Below are 14257 nucleotides of genomic sequence, written 5' to 3'. Positions count from 1 at the left end.
TTCCTTCTTTGCCCTTACCTTCGTGGTGGTGGAACCAGGATATGGTTACCTGTATGAAGGAAAGGGTCAGAGTGATATTCTCTGGGCTGGAGCTGGAGCATACGGCTGACCACAAAGCTCTTCAAGATGGTCCTCCTCAGCATCTTGAGATTCCTTCTTCTTTGGGGATTGGTGCTTTTTATGGAACAGAGGGTCCAAATGGTATAGGGGAGGAAGCCCTCTATTGCCCTCCTGGCTGAAACCCCTCCCTTGCCCTGGCTGGGAAGCTATTAGAACAGGCTCCTGGCAAACAGCAGAGGAAGCCACGGGTCCTAGGATGTCCCCTGTGGTATGTGCTGGCATTGTACCAGCATGAGGCTAACGTGCTGTGGGTATCCTGGAGAACTGTACAATGGGGCCATTGTGGTGATCCTGGGGAGGCCCTTCGCCACACGGTAGGGTGTTTCAGAAATCTCTGGCATATACTAGCCTAAACTTTCCTGAGACTAAGCCATACCAACTAGTCAGAGCCACCATGGCTTGCCACCATCAACCCCACTTAGCTTACTTTCACTTCTGTCCCCATGCAGGAACCCTGGCTCCAGGAAAGCCCAACCAAACTCTTTCTTGACAAAGAGGTTCCTCAGAGCCTTCCCTGATCACCAACATTGCCCAGAGCTGGATATCACACAACACATGTGGCAAAGGGTGTGGAAACACAAGTGGCGCTGGGTTCTACAAGTGGCGCTGGGTTCTACGATTCTACCCTCCACTTCCTGTGTCAGGGTTCTACGATTCTACCCTCCACTTCCTGTGTCAGCCAAAAAGGAGTGAGGTTGACTTGAGCTTCAATGACTTGAGCTTCAAGGCCATTCATCCTTGGACTTTGCCTTCTTATTAGTCTATTTAGATGACACTCACAGAAGTGTCTAGGAGGCCATACTTTCCCCAGATGCCGGGGGTAGTTCATGGAAAGGGACTTTCCTCTTTCAGAGGATCCGGCAAGCAGGTAGTGTCATGTCTCAGGTTTCCAGCCCTTCGCTGGAACATGAAGCACGTGATGCTATCCCCTGTCCACCCACCCTTTCCACACCAGCTTCCACTGGCTGGACTACATCCACTTGATTGTTGTGCCCCATCTCTATAGCCCAGACTACTGTCAGGGAACCTACCCTCAGGTGCCACATTGTGGTCTCCATGGTCCCAATCGTGCCATCGCCCAGAACTGTGTCAGTGAGCAGGTGGACAAGAGCATCCCTCAGCTCCCCCCGTGTCCCTTGTAAGTATATTCCCATTTGCATCCTTCTGATCGAGGCAAGTGGGAGTATTTTGTAGGAGTGTGAGGAAGTGACTGCTCAGTCCTGCACATGCGGCTGACAGCTTGGTATAACCAACTCAGATTTCCTGAGAAACTAGAGAAGGGTTTTAGCAGAAACAAATATCAACGTTAGCTTTGCAGGGATCCTTTACCCAATCTGTGGGTTCTATTCCTTGTCTTAATTTTTGTCTTAAGTCTCCCCCCCATTTATGAGCTCCTCACTTTATTTTTATAAAATAAAATCAATGGGGGCTTGATCTTATGATCCTGAGATCAGTCAACTGTGCCAGTCAGCCACCCCCCCCCCCGAGCTCTTCACTTTATAAAAACAGCTCTGATACCAAACATCAGTACCTTTGGACCCTACTCAGAGCCCCTGACACTTGAGTGAGATGTTCCTTTAAAGCAGTGCCAGGGTCCTTCCTGGTTGATTAAGCGTCCAACTTTTGGTTTCAGCTCAGGTTATGATCTTAGGGTCATGAGATCGATCCCAGCATTAGGCTCTGTGCTCAGCATGGAATCTGCTTAAGATCTTTCTCCTTCTCCCTCTCTCCCTTCTGCTCTCTCTGAAAATAAAAAAAATAAATCTTTTTTAAAAGTTTCCTTAAGAGATTCCCTTTCTATTTTCTTGTCTCTTTCACTGTGACTTTGTCAAAAGTGACCAATCCATGATAGTGGAAGTTTAGGAATTGTCCCACCAAGGCTTGGGGAAGGTGGCATCCTCCTAGTGTCTGCCTTCTGAGTCTTTCTAGAAGAGCTGATAAAGAAAGCACCCTGGGATTTTATACTTCTCTTCCTCACATCTTGTATCCTCAAACTTAGTGCTTAATTGGAAAGGCTGCCTGCCTTTGCATTGTTTGTCCTCTGAATCTAAAACATTTTGGGAATGGGCCAGAAAACTTTTTGGCAAAGATCTCCACAAAAACCTTTTGAGGAGAACAGAAGGAAGGAATTTTTTTTCCCTAAGCTAGCAGGGCCCTTCCTCTCAGTCTCTGAACCTGGGAAAGTACCTGGATTTGTTTCTCTCTTAGGTGAGGACGGGAGCCTTCGGTAAGGCCAACAGAGAAAGGGGTATTGAACTGAGGTGGTAATCATTTTGAACGGTGGCATCTTTGGTGAAGAGAGGAAAAGTTGTCACTGCTGATCAGGATTACATGTGTGAGTTGGGGGAGCCATTTTAAACCTTCTATAGAACAACAGATTCTACAGAGTAATCTCTTGTTTTATGTGACACATAAACCCATTTTAACTGCACCACAACGGAAAACTCCCTGGTGGCCCAGAGCCTGGGAGATGGCCTTACTGAGGATACCAAGGGTAGAACACTGTAGATGGGAAGCTTGCAGCCTGTGGCTGGCCTGTTCGTGTGTTCAGCTTGGGTCTGGGCCTGGGTCTCTGAGGGCAATAGGTCTGCTGGCTTGGGAGGCATGGAGCTCCGCGCTGGACTGAATGACACCTGCGGTGGGACTCTTTGCTCCTGTCCTGTTATGAAGTGACGATGACTGGGATGTGCTGCCGACAAATCATTTTGTTGTTGCTGTTAAAAAACAAACACACGGGGCGCCTGGGTGGCTCAGCTGGTTAAGCAAAGGCCTTCGGCTCAGGTCACAATCCTGGAGTCACAGCATCGAGTCCCACATCGGGCTCCCTGCTTGGGGGGTGGGGTCTGCTTCTCCCTCTGACCTCTCCTCTCTCATGCTCTCTCTCTCATTCTCTCTCTCTCTCAAATAAATAAATAAAATCTTTAACAAGTTAAATAAATAAAAAAACAAACACATGAAAAACCCAGGGCAAGGGTATGTGATAGATAAAGATGTTGAATTTTAGAGAGAGGGGAAAACGTGTTTCACAAAGAGTATGTCTAAAGTGAGGATCCAAGATCTTTTCACTGCTTGTCCAGCACTTTCTCCAATATTTTGTGATCTACCTATAAGAATAAAATTACAGGGCACCTGAGTGGCTCAGTGGGTTAAGCCTCTGCATTTGGCTCTGGTCATAATCCCAGGGTCATGGGATCAACTTCTGCATCGGGCTCTCTGCTCAGTGGAAAGCCTGCTTCCCCCTCTCTCTCTGCCTGCCTCTCTGCCTACTTGTGATCTCTGTCTATCAAATAAATAAATAAAAATTTTAAAAAAAGAATAAAATTACATTGGTCAGAGGGCAGAGAGCAGAAAAATTATTTTGGATCCATAGTGGATTCTTTCAAGTCACATCAGTGGATCAGGGCTACAGAAGAGGCAAGTCTTTGGCTTCATCTCTGGCAGATTCTGAGCTTGGATCCCATCTGCGTCATGAAAACAAGGCCAAGCCTTGTAACTTCTCAAAGTCTGGATTCCCTCATGTTTAAAATATGGCAGCACCTGCACATTCCTGCATGCTTGCGAGAAGATCAGTGGTAGTAGATAACAGATGCTCTGAAGGAAGGATAGTTGGAAGGAAGGCAGGCAGGGACAAGGGGCCCTGCACCCTAAGAGGAAACCACCCTTAAAAGGATTTTACACCACCCTGGAAGAAGCTCTCCATCCTTTCCCACATGGTAGGTAGATGACAAAAAACTTGATTGGATGACAGGCTCAGGGAGGGTTAAATTGAAACAGCCATCAACACACCCATAAAAACCCGAGACTTAGAAACTCCGGGGGCAACCCTCTTGGGTCCCCTCCCTGTTCCTTCAGGAGATGTGCACTATTGCTCAAAAAACTTTGCTTTTGCTTTGCTGCCCATCACGCTTCCGATGGTCTACCCCTTCATTCTTCCAAGCAGCATGACCAAGAACCACGAGCACTAAAGGAAAAGAAATCCTTCAGCACAACTAGAGTTATGAACAGCTCAGGATGGCAGATTCCACCCTCCTTGATGTCAGAAGTGTTAAATGGCCCAGGTGATTTGGGGAAAGGGTAACAGTGAAATGTCCAGCCGCGTTGCTGAGGGGCCAAATTAGGGGAGAGGCAAGAGCAAGGGAGTTGGAAGACCCTGCCACACGGTGTGGATGGGAGAAGACATGGCTACATTCAGCTTAGGAAGTTTTCCACCTACTTTGCATCAAGCCACAGGAAGGTTAAACATATTGCTCACAAAATTCCCTGATCTAAAATGTTGTCATAAACCAGAGCCTGCTAGAATATGACATCCTCGTAGACAAGAACCATGTCTACTCTATTTGTCATTAAAATATTTATGGAATGTTCGTGTGCCAAGCACTGTTAAATGAATGAGTCAATGAAAAGTTATGCCTATCTATTTGACAGATACATGCTTTCTTTCCAGAACAAATCACAGAGATGATTGAAACAGCAAGTTATTTGTGGGATGGAAAATGTGAATTGTGTGTGGTTTCTGTGACCAAAGTGATTAGAATGAACATTGAATGCCCTCTACAGAACCAGCAAAAATCCCAGGCCAAGTAAGACAAACATTTGAAAAAAAAAAAAAAAAAATTATCTCCCACATTGGCATTTCCCAAAGTCATTGCAGAGGAGGAAACCATAGAACTCGGGGGTTGAGATTTTGGATCTCTTTTTAAAGTTATTATTTATTTATTTTTAGAGAGTGTGTGAGCAGTGGGGGAGGGGTGCAGAGGGAGAGGTAGAGAGATCTCATGTGGACTCAGGGCTGAGAGGAGAGCCCGATGCGGGGTTTATTCCCATAACGGTGAGATCATGACCTGAGCCGAAATCAAGAGTCCCACGTTCAACTGACCGGGCCACCCAGGTGACTCCGGATCTGTTTTTAAAAAGACACTCTAGCCCTTCCTGGGTATAGGTTCATGGTTAGGTCTCTAACTTGCCAAACCTCATCTGGAAAATGGAGGCAGTGATAGCACCTACCTCAGAGCAGTCTTAGGAGGGTTGTATGGCATCGAGTTTGTGGCGCGCCTGGCACATGGTGAAGGCTCAGTGATGGCGACTCTCGCTCCTAGAGCCATACCTTGTATTGCGAGTTCTGTTGAGGAATGCAGAATCTGGGATGTGGGTTTGGATTTCTCTGCAGGCTGGTTCCACAGCGCCACCTGCTGACCGCTTTGTCGGGATAGTAACCTGCACCCTCCTAAGGGCAGGGTGGTGAGGCTCCCGCCAGTAGGCTATCCCTCCATTGTTCAGTATTTAAACGAAAAGACAGCCTTCGATACAAGGGAGACTTTTTCGTCATTATTATAAATGACACGCATTTACCAAAATTCGAAAGATAACCAAATCTTCTGAGATTATGCTTGAGCTATATTACTTTTCACTTAACTAACTTCGGAAAGCTACGAAGAGTTAAACTTTCTCAGTATCCCTTTAAAAATAAAAGTGGTCTTTTTCCTCTTATCTTTATGCCTTGAAACCAGAGGCATAATTCTTCAGCAGAAGCCTATGAATTTGTTTCAGGCAGTTCCCAATCGTCCTGTGATTTGAAGGGAAAATGTTGTGCATACGAGTTGTGGTACTGGTATTACCTTCTTAAAAGTCTGTAATTCCTGAAAACAAGCAAAAAGCGAAAAAGAGCCATTGCTGGGGCGCCTGGGTGGCTCAGTGGGTTAAAGCCTCTGCCTTCGGCTCAGGTCATGATCCCAGGGTCCTGGGATCGAGCCCCACATCGGGCTCTCTGCTCCGCGGGGAGCCTGCTTCCTCCTCTCTCTCTGCCTGCCTCTCTGCCTACTTGTGATCTCTCTGTCAAATATATAAAAATATTTAAAAAAAAAAAAAAAGAGCCATTGCTCCAAAAAGAACTCTGATGGGATGTGAGTGAAACTCAAGGTCGTCATTCCTTTCTTATATTCTCACACTCTCCAGTAATTCATTTTTCTAGGTTTCTCTTCCTGCTTCTTCTGCCAAGAAGTACAACGCGAACTGCTACTCATGTGGGGAAAAGGGATGTATGCGATACATTCTCAGAGCCTGACACTGGTTGGTAGCTTTTTCCATACCCTCTCTTGGGTGCTTAGAGTATAAAGCAGGAAGATGGCACGTAGGAAATGACCTTGTTACAATAGTACCCTTCGTGTACGTTATCATGCATGTTATACTAGAGGTCATGAAACAGAGGGGTTCACAGGTCAAATAAAGATGCTGAAAGCAAGGACTTAGTAATCTATTAAAAACTCATGGCAGGAGGCAAGGTGAAAGCCATGGAGTAGGTTAACTCATTCAGGGTAGTGTTCAAGAGGAATAGAAGGACCACACAGCTGAAAGCTCTGCAGTGTTCATCTATCCTGCCTCTCCCTCCACCATATCATCCTTCTCCCACCGATTGTGTTACCGAGATCAGAGCTAAAATGTGAGCAAGACAGGCCACAGAAGGAAGGAAGGAGCGAGTGGAACATGCTCCTGCTGAGAGAGGCAAGGGCAGGTAATGGAAATTCACTGACCAGCCCGATAAGTTGCTATGGGTGCCAAAGGGTGACCAAATTGAGACCTCAAAAATACTGACTGCCTCATATTTCTTATGTATATTGAGCATATCATGAATACATGGTGTCTCGTATATATTTAGTGCATCGTAAATATGTAGTGTTTTCTTCATCTTTCCATTTCTATTTTTGTTCAGACTCGCACACTCTACTTATTTTGTCTTAGAGTTTACTCTCTTTGCTGTGTTTAACACATTGTATGAATTTCATTTATCTCCTTTGCTTTCTCGTCTCCTATAGTAGAATTAAATATTGACAAACAACAGCAAATGTGTGTTATTTGTGTACAGAATATTTGTGGCCCTAGAATAGGAGCTCCCAGTGGGCTTAGATGATCCTACACCAGAGAAATAGAGTTTCTGCTGTTTGCTTACCACAGTCCTCCATAGCTTGAAGAAGGGACACTTCTGATTTTGGTTGACCTGAACTTTAATCCTTGCAGGGTCAAAGTGTCAAAGAATTTTTATGTGTATAACTCTCTATCTCCTGGTCTTTACAAAAGATGTATTCAGTATTGGTAGATGTTAAGTATGTTTGGAATAGGAACTGGACTATCCCTGAAGCATAAAGAGTAGGAAGCATGTGTGACATTAGGAAGACCTAAAGTCTCCCCCACCAACCCCCCCACCCCTCCAACCTCCCCCGAAGTCCCTAAGGAGGGGTTTTCTCAACCCCTTGCATGAATAGAATGCACCCTCCTCTCCTAGTTTTTGTTACCATGGATGGTATGGTTCTCTTTCTTCTTCTTCGTTTTCTGTCTTTCTTTCTTTCTTTCTTTCTTTTTTTTTTTTTTTGAAGCAATCTGCAGGAAGTCAGCAGCACACCTGATTAAATACAGACACTGCTCCCTCCCACCAGTCCCTCCCTCAACCCATCTCTGGAGCAGTGAAGGAAAACACAACGGCCTACTTGATTGATTTTATTTTCATTTTTTATTGAAAGCTTCATCAAAGAAAACAGAAGTTTAAACCTAACATCCACTGATCTACAGAAAGCCCAAGGAACGGGGGAAATGGTAGCTAACTTGACTGTGGTACAGATGAAAAAATTAAAAATAAAACCGGAAACACCATAGAGTTACAGAACTTTCCATGACAGAGACAGCAGTACAAAATGCTCGTAAATAAAGTTTGAATTTGAATGATGTTTCAGAAGTTTCATGAAGTCAAATATGGCCCAAAACAAGAGTTTTAAAAGAAGCTGCGTCCCTTTTTTTTTTTTTTTAAGAAACTGGGTATTTCATAGCAAGTACACTTTTACATTTATTTTTTGAAATTTAAGGTTCCAATTATAAACCTCTTCTTTTTAAATAAATGGAAACATTTATTTCCAGAATGGAGAAAACTTTTTCAAGTGTCTCTTTGAAATAGTTTTTATAGTTCCTGAAAAGTATGAAATAACTCATTTTTTTCATATATGGGAAATGACATATTTTGGGGAGGAGGACAGAGCATCTTTCTTAAGAATCTAAGACCAGAGGGTTTAAAATACAAAGCATAACACTAAAGTTACACTTTGGACACTACTTAAATTTGAAATGATCAGAAAAAATCCACTGGAGTGTCAAGGTCATTCACCCTTATTACTGTGATGCAAAATTAAAAATAATAATAATAATAATAATAAAACGATGCTTCTTTTTTTCCCAAAGATTTAAGATAGGGATAAGAGTGTATATTTAACCACAAGATGTTATTATATTCTCATAACTCAATTTTGAGTTGACCTTTTCTTCTGGTTAAAATTTCAATAGTGAACGAAACCAAAACAGCTTTCTTTTGAGGGAAGCCAAATACTTCGTTACAGTTTTTTTTTTCTTCTCTTTGTATTTGCAAGAATACAGCCAACTCTCAATTATTTGCAGTGGATGGGAAAGGAATATTATGGATAATAAAAATCCGTGGTGTAAAATGCACTGACTGTTTTAACAATGAATTTAAACTCCTTTGCTAAATTAAGACTTAACAAAGAAAAAGACTGATTTGAATTTGATTTCCAAATGTTTCTTTTCCACCCCCAGGGTGAAATGCTAATAAAAGGAAATAGAGCCCAAGACTATTAAGTTGAAAAAAGAAAACAAGACAAATCTACCAAATATATAGTTAGCCCTTCAAAAATTGAGAGTGATTGTATTTCTGCAAGACTCAGTCACTGGGGAAGTTACTAACTTGGAGTGAATAAAATGGAAGATGTGTGACTCCGTGGCCTAGAGGTTATTCCTGCAGACTCCAAGCTTGATCTCACCTCTGCTCCAGCTTTAAAGCTTCCTGAACAGAAGAAGCATTTCTTAAAATATTATTTTCTTTTCCAGGGGAGCAGAAGTTATCCAACCTTTTTTCGTGTCACAAGGAGCATATGTATTGGGGTATAAAATGAAAGAGAAAAGAAACTACCAATCTGGGGTGAGCTCCCCTGTCCCACATGGGAAAAGATCTTTGGGGCCACTCAGAGATCTTGTATTTAGCTTTGTACTTTCCTGAACTCAGTACAGTCCACAAAGGACAGCCAAGACCGAGAGCACTTAGATGAAGGGACCGATTTCATATTTAAGAATACTGGGTAAGAAATGCTGAATTTGAGTTAGACTCAACTGTCTCCCAGTGCCACAGTGGATGTCATTCGTAACAAATTGATTCATTAATGAAATCCCATTATCACTCTGTCACAGGAAAGGGATAGTGTACAGAATCAATGAGCCTGTTTAAATTCTGTCAGTCCCTCAGATTGGAGGGCGATGCTGTCAGTCTCGGTGAGCTCAAAAATTTGAAGGATGCCAGGCACAATAACACAAAAAAACAAAATCTCATCTTTCACTCCCTACTGTGGACAAGATAATGTAGATCAAGGCTCTATGACATGTTTAAACTTTGTTAGGAGGTGTGATTCCTCAAATGTTCTGAATGTTGTTTGTACACATACATAAATATTCCCCTTCGTTTGATTTTATATCATCTAAAAGCATTTATCACTGAAACCCACTTAAGAATTTCTCTCTGCTTATCAGTTCATCTGCAGTGGTTCACGCACGCAAATTAAGAATGAGACTGAATTGTCAAATGTATTTTTAGTTTCTTACTAACATCATAATCTGTCTAAACAGTCCATTGAAACTTCGGAATCATGAAGAAGACCGCAAAAGTGCTATTCAAATCAAATCTCACTCTTCATTCATGGGGACTTTAGGCCCCTGTAACAGATACATAGAATTCCCAAATATTCAAATAAATTTTTTTTAGGGAAAAAAAAAAGCTACTCTTTTTTTTTTTGTCACACATGAATTGAAATGATTTTCGCACAGTTTTGCAAGTGGTTGATGTATTCTGCAGGGACAGTGACCTTGCTGCTCCATCCAGCCTTTTTCTGCTCTCAGCCTTCCATCTCTAATATGAGCGCTTTTAATACCATGTAGTTTTTCACTAGAATGGGTGGAAGTGAGTCTTACATGCTGTCAAATGTGGCAGGTCTGTTAAAGTCACAGGAAGAATTGATTCAAGTGAAGCATGGAGACAACATCTGAATGATTGAAATTTACCAAGGAAACAGCCAAACTGAAGTCAGGTACAGGATTTTTTGTTTTTGTTATTTTTAAGAATATTATGTCACCTAAAACTATCAAGGTATGCCCGTCTTCAAGGACAAACAGTCACCAGCACCTGCTAGCATTGCCTGTAGTTTACCTACAGTCCAAGATATCTTCAGAACACATGGCCAAGCATTGAGTCACTATGCATAACTTGTCTCCCTGACAAAACCTTATCGTTGTTACAAGAAAACCCACTCCTCCACTGACCATGTAACTAGAGTTTGAACAAGATAACATTTATCCCACTTGGATTGTGGCTTTGGTTTGTCTCCTGACATTTAGAAGCCTTGGCAATTAAAGTCAAAAGGAAAAAATGGAAATATCTGAATAAATGTTTGGAAATCTGATGAACCAGAATACTTACATTAAAAAAAAAAAAAAAAAAGGAGTCCTAAATAGGATTAGAATCACCATAATATCAGTTGCCAATTAAATCAAGATTCTGATGTCTGTGTATATTGAACACGTATTTTGGTTTGTTTTAGTCTTCATACAATGTGATGCTGCTTACCTGTTCATGCTTTTTTTTATTCTCCCAGACTTGACTCTTAAAAACAGTCATTAGGTAAGGTGACAGATGCAAATTTGTACATGTACCATTTTTCCTTTTTTTTTTTCTTTTTCTTTTTGGTTTGAAATAAGATATTTTCTAGAATGGCATGATATAAAAAAATCCAAACACAAAACACACATGGACACATAAAATGACAGGTAATTTCCTTGTGCCTGAAGTGGCTTAAAAAAATTGAGATCATTGAAATTTCATAGTTGAAAAAAATGTTTCTGAATGTATAAATAAAGCAGTAGTTTTGAATAGAAACAGGAAGTTACCTAGGCACATTCATCAGCCACATGGTAGCTACCTCTTAGCCTCATTGTTGATTACGTAAATGAGACTTTCTTTGTATCACATTAAGGTGTGTGTGTGTGTGTGTGTGTGTGTGTGTGTGTGTGTGTTTTACAGAAACAAAAGAAAGCATGTTGGTTTCATAGTCAAATGAATTATGCCCAGGATAATCCTTATTTATACAAAGAGTTTAGAGACTGAAAAAGAGAAATGAAAAGCACAGTTCCTATGCATATTCCTTATGCCCCCTGTAACTCAGGGGCCTGCTTCGCAAAGATAAAACTTAAGTGCCACCCTTGAAATACATGAGAAGCTTGAAGGACAGAACAGAAGAAAGCACACATCTAGGATTCTCTCGAGAGCATGGAAACCATCAAAGATGGGTGTCACCAGATGGAATTTCTCTGTAGCAGCATATGCTACATTTTCTTGGATCCATTCATGACTCTGATTTGACTGCAAAGATAGGGAGCCACTTTCTAGACTTGAGTTTCCAGTTCATGGGGTTTCAAATAAGAGAACTGGGCCCGTTTCTGTTAACAGGTCACAAATAGCTGAATACTGACAATTTCAGAACAGCCAGACTCATTACAGATATTGACCTGATGGGAATATGATTTGCCTTTTAAGTTTTTTTTTTTTTTTTTTTTTGTAGTTTTTAAAAGCCTACCCTGTTTTCTTTAACAGTGCACTTTACGCATTTCCCTCTTCCCTCTGGACTAAGACAATTTCCCCGGACTTCGTTTGTGCAAAGACTTTCCCCTCTCTGCTTCTAATGATTCCGTCAGAAAGCAACTCTGGTGCATGGTTCAACTAATAAACTTCCATCAGTCTTAATTTCCGGTAAAACTATACAGGTTGAACATGGATTCCATGAGTCAAATATGCAGAGATGTTTGTTAAGTCAATCTAATTCATTTTAAACAAAGTTTTGCATCATTCTCAATGCAAATATATCTCCTTTGGCTTTAAAGATTGAGCAAACCTAATACTTTCGGTTCTTATCAATATAAATCATACAATTTCTTGATTGTCAACTAGCATTTTAAAAGCTTACCTAAACTCCACTAACAGAATCCTCAATCTGATTGGTCCTACTTGTCTCAGAGAGTTAAACAGAAACAAAAAGGTCTATTTTTGTCCTTCTTCTGACAACACCAGGGTATGAAAATACAATGACAGGAGGCAAGAAGAAGATAGCCCCTCCCCACCTGCAGAATCAAGGTGACTATTCATGGTAGATGAAGAAAGACTGAGGTGAGAAGACAAAACCTAGAGGCATTGGATTGAGAAGGAAGACTATTGTTACAAATACAATGAGACCTTTTCAGGAGACCACTCATCACTTAACAGAATATCACTAAGTTGTTTTTGTTTTGTTTTGTTTTGTTTTTTGACAAGTGACCTTTCAGACCAGTTCCGGGAAGGACCTTTAGTTCAAAGTTCACAGAAAGGAATTTCAACCTGTTAAACAAGGGTCTCCACATATCAGTGGCCAACAACACAGGCGTCACCATTCAAGAGAGCTAGTAAGGAACCAGAAAAGCTCACAGATTGAATAGAAAGCCATTTGGCTCTGTCAGTTGGTATACAGAACTCTTCCTGCGGAAACTGTTGAACACAGCAGGTACAAGCTTTTCTACCAGAACCAACGAATGCATGTTAACAAAAAAACAAAAACAGAAACAGGAAGAAAAACAAAACACCTTTGTTGGTGTTCTGTTTTGCAGTATATAAAACACCAGTGGAAGGTAGTTTAAACAAACAACAAAGTAAGAACTGGTCCGGCCATGTAGGTCAAATAAAATTCTTAAAAAGAAAAGAGAAGAAATGGAAAACAACCTCTATCTTCTGGACTGCAATAGGGTGCCACTTCATCTTTGGTATAAAATAGGCCATCCATAGGCTGAATTTGATCACAACTAGGAAAGACTACAGAAATTGTCAACAATTTCTCTATCTATTGCTTTTTTTGGTTTTTTTTTTGCACTTTTTGACCATAAGCTCCTATCTACTTAAGTTTTTTTTTTAATGCTCTTAAGCTAGGTTTTGCAATGTGACAAGCAAAGCTGACTAAAAACTTTGTAAAGCTCATAAAAAAGACTGCAGATAAAAAGCACTAATGCTTTTGCTAGCGATCACGCTTCGTAAATAAAAAAAATCTGCATTCTGCCCCCCAAACACGCATTATTTCTAATGCAGTTGTTTTTAAACCAACATTAATAACTTTACCGTAAAATGTTTTAGCCTTCTAGAATGATTCAACACTTAAGACAAAGTTCATGAAAAGTCCCAGCATTTTCCCAATTCTTGCAGTTGCCATGGTTTCTTTTATCAACAAATTTTCTTCAAATGAAGAAAAACATTTTCTTTTAAACTGTACAGTTTTTTTTTTCACCCTAAAAACTCATAGTCTTAAACTTCTGTACCAGTTAAAGCCGGCACAATATTTCAATTCTTTCTTGAAATTTTTTTTTAACAAGACGTTGACAGCTTGCCTTGAGAGCCTTTGACGTCCTTAAAATTAAGGCAATTAAGATTCAAGATAAACCTTACCTAAATATTTCTAAGAAAAAAATAAAATAAAAAACCAACCCACTAGATTTAAACAAAAAAGGGAAAAGAAAGGGTTGCTTAATTACCGAGGAAGACAATTTGTTTCCATTTCTGCTTTGCCCACCTCTTGACATCTGATTTTCTGTGTTAAAAAAAAACAAAAATCTGTCTACATCTTCTGGTAAATTCTGAATTCAAATGGTCTTCCAGATAAAATGTCAACCTTCTGTGTTTTGTTTTGTTGTTGGTTTTTGTTTGTTTGTTTCCTCTTCTGGGATTTTTTTCTTTAAAAAAAATGGCAAAAATAAACTGCCAGACCACATGAAGGAACCATTTGCACGGCACATAAAAACACTTTGTTTTCACTGGGTAAAGTAGAAAATTAAAAAAAAGAAAGAAAGAAAGCATTCCATCGACGCCTGTGCAAACTGGAAGCCAACTTCCTGTTCAATGAAGTTTCTTCATTCAAGGCAATGTTTCCGACGAACATTCTTCAGTCTTGTTTATGGTCTGTGGAAACAATTCAGTATGAGTGGTCCTTACATCAAAGCAACTATGAAATCACCTCATGTGCTCTTTTCC

The 14257-nt window shown here is 40.8% G+C and overlaps 1 protein-coding gene across 6 annotated transcripts in view; it reads right to left on the bottom strand.

Moving 5' to 3' along the window:
- Window positions 1-7602: 7602 nt before the first annotated feature.
- RBMS3 (RNA binding motif single stranded interacting protein 3) overlaps window positions 7603-14257 on the bottom strand; it is a 740514-nt gene continuing 733859 nt past the window's right edge. For all 6 annotated transcript variants that reach the window (XM_046002641.1, XM_046002647.1, XM_046002649.1 and 3 more), the window contains one exon: window positions 7603-14185. In XM_046002641.1, the coding sequence (XP_045858597.1) occupies window positions 14179-14185 (7 nt within the window). In that variant the 3' untranslated portion in view covers window positions 7603-14178. The remainder of the gene's footprint in view (window positions 14186-14257) is intronic.

The sequence above is a fragment of the Meles meles genome, chromosome 4, assembly GCF_922984935.1.
Source record: "Meles meles chromosome 4, mMelMel3.1 paternal haplotype, whole genome shotgun sequence".
Classification (NCBI taxonomy): Eukaryota; Metazoa; Chordata; class Mammalia; order Carnivora; family Mustelidae; genus Meles; species Meles meles.
Note: the sequence above shows the minus strand (reverse complement) of the source record. Positions and strands in the feature narration are given on the sequence as shown.